Source organism: Solanum stenotomum, chromosome 1 (assembly GCF_019186545.1).
Source record: "Solanum stenotomum isolate F172 chromosome 1, ASM1918654v1, whole genome shotgun sequence".
In the NCBI taxonomy this organism is placed as follows: Eukaryota; Viridiplantae; Streptophyta; class Magnoliopsida; order Solanales; family Solanaceae; genus Solanum; species Solanum stenotomum.
In genome coordinates, this window is record NC_064282.1 from 95124045 (window position 1) to 95132424 (window position 8380).

Here is an 8380-nt window from a genome sequence, read left to right on the forward strand (position 1 = left end):
AGTAAGATCTTGAAGCAATAATAAGTTGTTGACTTTTTCATTTTTTCTTGTTCATCACTTTTAAGAATAAGCAAGATTAATTTGAAATGAAGGAATGGGTGGGGGTGTTTTGAAAAAGAAGGGTGGTGATAGGGGCTCGAAGAAGAAGAAGAAAGGCGTGAGGAAGGTGTGGGTGGCGGCGGGGTTCGAAAAAGGAGAAAGAGGGGTACGAGTGGGGGTTTGAAGAACGGAAAATAGAGTGGGGGTGGAGAATTTTGAAGAAGGAGAAAGAAGGTGAATGGTTCGTCGAAGAAAGGAGTGATGTAGGTTGTGGCTAAGGGCGGCGACGGTGATGGGGTGTGAGGAAGCAGAAAGGGTGGGGTTGTTGGTGGATAAAGGTTGTGGGGTGTGAGGAAGAAGAAACCTTATTGGTTGGAAAGAAAAAGAGGGGGCCTAATTCGTTTTTTTTTTTTCAAAAAAAAAGTTTTTTACAATTTTACTCGTTTTTAATTTTTTTATCTGTTTGGTGGATTTTAATTCACTTGAAATGAGATTAGGGGGTAAATAATTATTTGTAAAGTTAAAGTGCTAAAATAAGTTTAGCTGACAAGTTCATGGGTTCTTTTATGTATTTACTCTATATCATATTACTATTTCATAATATGACCCTCTTATTTCATTTACATCACCATCCTAAATGTTTTGATCTATTATATACATATAACTAGTTTACTTCATAAGATTATACTTAAACCTCTCGAATCCCCGGGAGGGACGAGTTATTTAAGTAAAAACATATAAATTTATTAATTATTCTTATAGCCACTTCACTAGTTTATTCATACAATAACAACAACATTTCAGTATTGTGAATCACACAAAGATTGTGTCTCAATCTCTTCAGTCCATTCCAAATCAAGTCCACTCCATGATCGAGGCTGCGCTCCGAATATAAAGAAGAAAATCTTCTCGAGCAACTCAAATACCTTATATCCATCCAAAAAATTGTTCCATAATCCACTTACTAAACAATAATTGTTGTTGTAAGGCAGTCGATGGTGCGCAACGTGTTGTGGCCTTGACACAAGTATCCCAACATCTTGTAATGCTAACACGATTTTAGGCATCTTATTTTTTGTGCCGTGAGCCCATGAATGAAATTGTTGGCTAAACATAATGCAACCGGAAAAGGCTCCAATGAAGGCGAGAATTGTTCGGTCCTTGCATAGAAGATTTATGGGGAGGACAATGAAAGTTACTCCCCCCGCTAGGATGCGATGATTCTTAGCGAATTGACTCTTTGTTATGATCCATGGATGTTTATGGTGATGTTGAAATGCGTCAATTTGGTTACCAAATACAAGAGTTTTGGCACTACCATAATTGTCAATTCCCTAATGGTAGATTCCAGAAGCTAGGTCTGATAGTACATAGCCTATGCAACAGGCTATAAGGGGCCCGACCCACCTATGTGAGTCTACAACCCCTAAAGCAGACTTGGCTAAGCAAATTAGCAAAGTGGTTCACCCACTTACCATCCATGCTCTATGAACCCATGTGGATTGTAAAGTCGGGTCGCTGAGTATACTTCTTGTACTATTACCCCCAAGGTTGGTTATTGAGTACACTTTTTGTACTCTCTTATCTCGATGTTGTATCGTTTCACTTTCATCAGATGTCCTCGAAAGGACTTGTTGTGAAGATCTTATATCATGGTTATGAGGTAGAATGTAAGACATGTTGAAAGAAACTAAGGTTGGATGTACAAGTAAAAAGGCANGTTGGGTTGGTTTTATGCAGGTTGTAGTTGTGGAGGTTCGGTTGGTGTGTAAGGAGTACTCGTATTCTATCCCCTTAGCTTGTGTTTAGAAGTTTATTTGCTGAGTACCGTGTGGTTTGGTACTCACCCCTTGCTTCTACAATTTTTTTTGTAGGTTACGAGCCTGGATTTTACTTGTCATTCTCTTCTTTTTCGAGGCTTCTTGGAGATTTGTGAGGTAGCTGTTTATCATCTCAGCGAACCTTTTTACTCCTATTTATGATCTTGTTCTATTCTAGAAACAAGGTCATTTGAGACTAGTGTTTTCTTTTGAATCAATTGTAATACTTTAGAGGCTTGTACACGTGACAACCAGATTTTTGGGGGTATTTTTGAGTTGATTATAAAATTTCCGCATCTTATTATAATGGTTGAGTTTTAGGCTGACTTGTCTCGGTGGGATAAGACGAGTGCCATCACGTCCATTTTTGGGTCGTGACATTGATAAATATCAAGAAAAACACATAAGCTATTCATTCATGTTTTATTTGTAAGTTATGTATTGTTAACTCCTAAACTATAATATATTTAGAGAAAGTTACATATATATCCTTTGATCAATTAATTTACCAACATGGCCTTTTTTCCTCCACAAATTACCAAATGGGGGTGGGGAGTTAGGTATAGACCTCACCCTAGTGATATTTTTTTTTATTTTCTACCCGATGTTTGGTATTTGCATTGGAGTCTGATAATTTTGTATTCGCGCCGCAAAGGGCTCATTCAGGGGAAGTGCTCCCTACCAAGGATTTTTTCATATCCAAGGCTCAAACTCGAGACTTCTCGATTAAGGGAGAAGCAACCCCATCCGTTGCATGCACCACATCCTTTGGTGGTTACCCTATTATTGATATCAATGGCGCAAAACATCACCTTGTTTGCGAGAATTTAAAATTGGGCAAATTAAATATAATGTTCATTAGATTATACGGAAAAGGGCCTAAAAATGCTTCTGAATTATTTGAATAGGTACAAAACTACCATCCATCCACCTTTGGGCCCTCAAATACCCTTGACATTAACCTTTAGGCTCAAAAATACTCTCGATATAAACCATTCACGCACATGTTCATTTCTATCTATAATAATTAGCAATGGTGCTTTTGACATTTTACCATATATATTTTGGGTAAAAGTCAATTTTATTTTAAATTTTTAACTTCACTCAATCTCGAACAATCAACATTTTCCTTTCAAATGTCATTTAGTTAATTTTATATCTACTCTACTCTTGCTATCAATCTATATCTTATTTTTTTTATACTCCTTTAAAATCACAATATTTATCTTTTTAAAAATATTATAATAAATTTTACATAGAAAAATAAATATTATTTTCGAGATGAAAAAAGAAAGTAAGAAATATTAATTGAATTGTATCAGAGTTAATGATGTTCAATAATGAAATAAACAAATAAAATTAAAAAAATTAATTTCATTTATAATACTTCAAACTCTAATAATTTATTAGACATGTGTATATAACATTGAGTAATAACTTTATAAACATATTACGCAAGGCAAAGCTAAACTAGACGCATGAATAAATCATACGTTGACACGTGGAAGGTAGACAAGGTGGCAACATTACTCTAAAGATCACAAACTTTAAGGACTGTCGATGTATTAAACTTGTTTTCTACGTAACATACAACAAATAAGTCAAATAAACAAGAGAAGATCTTTAAAATCTCAAACAACTTCCATAAATTTTTTCAGTATAACCAATTTTTTATCTTTGACAAAGATAATCAAATCTAGATAAATAAATTACAATAATCTTGATGTTTGAATGAAATTAAAATATTATAACAACTTTAATCTTTTTTTTTTTTGTTACTATGATAGCTTAGATAGCCTAAGAGATTGTAAGAGTATAACTCTATCAGTTGATGGGCTTGCTTGCAAAACCACTTCATAACCATCACCATAATTTTCCATTCCTTGATCCAATAATTGCCAAAAAAGCCCCCCACCACATGGGTCTCCATTTTTGGCACAATTAAAAATATTTCCATATATTTTTCCAAAATAATTATCTCTCATTTCAATATTGTATCCTGTGGTATTTGAAGATTTGCCAAATTCTCCAATTAATATGGGCTTCTTCAACAATTTGGAGTCATCTATATGGGCTTGGATCCATTGTGAAGCCCAATTGTCTTGGGCCTCTGGAGTTGAACCTGGTAACCTGTAGTCCAAAAGGCCCAATTAAGGGTACAAACGTTATTGCATCGTGTACTATGCCTCAACATTTACGACTAAGAGAAACTAGTTATAGCCATTTCTGTACATTCTACATATAGAGGAATACATAGAGTTGAACATAGTAATAAGAAATTTAAAGATTTCGTTAGCTAAATCATAGGTTCTTCTCTCCATTGGGACAATACGGTCGTTATGCTGCCTCAACATTTACGACTAAGAGAAACTCTATTATAGTCATTTAGGTACATTCAATGTACTCTACGAATAAAAGAACACATAGAGTTGAATGTAGTAAAAATTAAATAAGAAATTCAAAGGTTTCGTTGAAAGTAGAATTTTTCTGAAAAGCGCCTAATTGTAGGTTCTTTTCTCCATTGGAACAATAGGGTCGTTATGCTCATTACTAAATTTGTTAAAGATATGAAATATAAAAATGATATCAGATGTTGAATCGATCATCGATAAATTGTATCTCTTGGAAAATATTTTTCTTCGTACCGAATATGAGTGTGAAAAATCACACAATGATAATGAGAGGGTGCAAAATTGTATATAAATGAAGGAAGAGGTGATTAGAAATTATGTACCATTGGTCAGGGTAAATATGAATTGTGGTAAAATCAATTCCTGTAATTTGATTGTTGGAGATGAAATCAGTCCCATAATTGATAGAATTAGGGTTATATTGTTTCTTGTCATTCCCATAAAATCCTTCAAGTCCAATCTCCAAGAGATGATTTGTATCTATTGATCTCAAATGTCCCGCCATTTCTGTAATCCAATTCTGTAAAATATACGTCCAATAAAAAAAAATAAAAATTATTATTTCATATAAAATATATAGTGCAATCTTAGAAGGTATATTGTACTATATATTCACACATGTATTTATACCAATTCAACGAATACATTGTACATTTTTTGTTATCATAGTTAATCAATACATATTATATCTAGATGTTTTGATCTTACTATATATTCACACCTATTGATCTCTTGTGGCATAAAAGTCCATTTTATTTCTCTGGTACGATAAAAGTTATTTTTCAAAAATAAGTATAATTACAACTAAAAGATATAATTATTTTTTATCGATCGACTAAATATTGTATTACCTGTATTGTTTTTCCAGAGAGGTCAGATGGGCAACGAGGCTCATTTATTAACTCCCATGAAAGAATTGTTGGATCATCTTTATATGCCATATTGGTTATTTTATTAACTCTTGTAAGCACATCCTATATACAAAAAAAAATATAAATAATAACTTGTAAATTTAAGGTCATAATTACTATAATAATAAATGAGTTCATAGTCAAGCATATTATATGTGTGCTGAATTAAATTATTGAGTTCACGTGAATCAAATCTTTAGAGATCTGTTCTGCTGACAGCTCCATGTAAAGTAAAAACATTAGGAGTAAAATGTACTAATTGGATAAAACATATAAGTGAAAAATCTTATTAATTTATCAACAAAATTTATTTACCTTGACATAGTTTTTGTAGAATTCTTTGACCATAGGATTAGTGAAGAAATCATCGTCACTTGTTAATTGTTGCCCTTTTTGCACTGCCCATGCTACATATTGTTTTTTTCCTCCAAAAGCTTCAAAATTATCAACTAATGAAAGAATTAAGTGAATTCCATAATTCTTGGCTTCTGATATCACAAAATCCAATCCCTAAATAAACAAAAAAATTAAAATAAATAAAAGCTTAAAAAGTGTATAGTTAATTATTTTCTTGAAAAAGTCATAAAGGAAATAAATGTGATGAGCATAAAATTAATAAATTGATTTGAATACTTTAGTTTGACTAAATAAACCAAAAGAATAAATCACAATTAAGAGAGAGTTACAATTTTCTGATCAAATAAATGAGATTTTATTAAATTTGATTATTTACAATAAAATGAGATTACAAGCATATAATTATAACCAAACTTGGGAAAACATGGTCCAATAGTTATAATTACACTTTTTTTTTTATATAGCAAATGATAAAAACTCAATTTTTTTTATTAATTAAAAGTTAATTTTGATCAAAAACCCTAAAATATTTTATGCAATGACCAAGTCATCTAAAAAATGTTGTTAGAATTTCAAAAAGTGGATTTAACATTTGCAACAAAAGAAAAAGAGACATAAATGAAATTAATTAATTCTAGTTATTATTTTTTTAAAAAAAAAACATTAGAGAGAGCTTGGAAAAACAACAAATGTCATACACATGTAGAAAATATTAAAAAAAAAAATGCTTTACTCGTATTATAAATTATTAAAAAGAGATAACAAACTATAGAGAAATACCATTTCAATAGCAATTCTCAAAAGAGGGATTCATTCCTCTATAAAACAAATAGATTTTTTTTTTCACCTATGTTAAATTACCTGAAACATTTGTTCGTTATAAACGCCAGGGGCAGATTGTAAAGGTTTAGAACCACCATCAGCAAAAGCCCAAGTTCTAGCTACATTCATCTTATATTTAGAAGCTTGTTGGAATATATTTGTAACTTTATTTCTTGTTGATGGATCAGAAGCCATATACATTAGCCAATAAGAATTAAATCCATTCAAATAAAAGGGTTTTCCTTCTAATGCAAAATGAGTTCCATCTATGTAAACAAAATTAGAATTTAAAGAAGCTCTAATAGGGTCGCTAAATTCATTTAGAAATATTATCAAAATAGCTACCAAAATGAAGATGAATGAATTTTTCATCAACATTATTTTAGTAATGTAAAAATAATAATTGATTAATGCTTGGTGTTATACTAATGTTTTGGTGTTGTGTTTATATAGGTGGAAAAAAAAATTAATTTGAAAAGTTACAATTAAGATTTTAGTATTATTGCCAGGGTCATAATTAATGAATAACTAATTACTAATAAATTTAAATTTGACTAATTTTAATGAGTTTCTAGACTAATCCCTTTCTTTTCTGATTTATAAAGTTTTACATCACAATCCCCCTTAAAGTCAAAATAATTAATCCAATATTTTAACACAAATATTTGCTTGGACAATAATTTACTTGCAAAGTGAACTAAAAGTTTTTAAAAATGTTTGGGTTAAATCTAGCAACTAAAAAACTTTTAGGGTGTAAAATCTTGGTAACCCACAAATTTAGGATTAAATATTATGATATAAGTAGTAAAGGGAGTGGAAATAAAATATCACGACCCAAATTTGGAGGCTTAGTGGTGGGTAATTAATCATAGATATATTTCGTAAATTAGAATTTAACTCATATTCTCGAAATATACCATGCTAACACATAAGTATATGCTTAATCTTCACATTATTAATAATTAGATTTTAGCCTCTAAGCCAAATCGAAGCTTGCCCCTTTAGATTTTGCCTTGTCTCGCTCTGTCCTGTCTCAATTGTCATTTCTATTCAGGGCATGAATTTACCTTGGCATTGATGCTTTAATCACACAATATTATGCTCTACCTGAGATGAGCGCTAGTTTGTTATAACTTTTAAGATATTTTTTCTTTTTACTACTCTTATAATACTAATTTTAATTCATTTCCAATTTATTCTCAATACACATATCATCATTTTAAACAAAGTTTCAATATCACACTCAATATGAAACAAAGCAACCATAAAATCCAAATACATTCAAAATTTTATGGGTGCTACAATTTGAAAGATCAATTCTAAGTGATATCCTAAATTGGGTTAAAAAGGACACTATTATAGCTTTTATCTTCATATTATATACATTGATTAATGAATGCAACTAAATTATCTCCTTTTTTTTGTACTTTAGTAATCAATTATGTTGCTCTTTTCGAATCTAATAAACTTTTTTAAACTAAGTAAATATTGTTAATGATTATTAATCAACAATTTTAATAATATATCTAGTGAAATTTCACAAATGGAGATTGAGGAGGGTGAATTGTGTTGAGATATACTACTAACCACGTGGTTGAGTTATAGTATTTTATTGGGATAAGGCACAAGTACCCCTTAGACTATGACCGAAATCTCATAGACACACCTTAAGTAAACTAAGGTCCTACTACCCCCTGAACTTATTTTTTTTGTAATTTTGTACACCTTTTGGCTTGCGTGGCACACTTTGTGACCATACGCATGCAATTGAGGTGCGTGGAAGATATTTGGATGTCACGTAGATTAAAATAATAAAACAAACTACATAGATCATAATAATTACATCAAGATTAAGAGTATAAGTATATGTAACATATTAGAGATATTGTTAATTAAAATTTAGAACCTAAACTTATATCTCAATTTGGTCTGTTCAATACATACTATATGCACTAACACAAGAAATTTGAATTTTACCATTCCCATAATCAAGATCGAATTATAATTAATCTTATGCTAC

At 30.9% G+C, this 8380-nt stretch overlaps 1 protein-coding gene and 1 pseudogene across 1 annotated transcript; both read right to left on the reverse strand.

Annotated features, from left to right (window-relative positions):
* Positions 1 to 839: 839 nt before the first annotated feature.
* On the reverse strand, positions 840 to 1718 carry LOC125859661 (fatty acid desaturase 4, chloroplastic-like; annotated as a pseudogene).
* Positions 1719 to 3637: 1919 nt separating this feature from the next.
* LOC125849281 (mannan endo-1,4-beta-mannosidase 4-like) lies at positions 3638 to 6751 on the reverse strand. The gene is made up of 5 exons (XM_049529343.1): positions 6400 to 6751; positions 5497 to 5691; positions 5122 to 5244; positions 4594 to 4790; positions 3638 to 3989 (listed from the first exon to the last, which is right to left on the reverse strand). The coding sequence occupies exons 1-5, from the start codon at positions 6736 to 6738 to the stop codon at positions 3638 to 3640; spliced, it is 1206 nt and encodes a 401-aa protein (XP_049385300.1). The 5' UTR covers positions 6739 to 6751.
* Positions 6752 to 8380: the final 1629 nt, after the last annotated feature.

Excerpts from the sequence above, each read along its gene's own strand:
- LOC125849281 (XM_049529343.1), bottom strand. The coding sequence starts at position 6,738 with ATGTTGATGAAAAATTCATTCATCTTCATTTTGGTAGCTATTTTGATA. Across the intron at positions 5,245-5,496 it reads TCTACAAAAACTATGTCAAG|GATGTGCTTACAAGAGTTAA; the intron begins GTAAATAAATTT and ends TTTTGTATATAG. Across the intron at positions 3,990-4,593 it reads CATATTTACCCTGACCAATG|GTTACCAGGTTCAACTCCAG; the intron begins GTACATAATTTC and ends TTTGGACTACAG.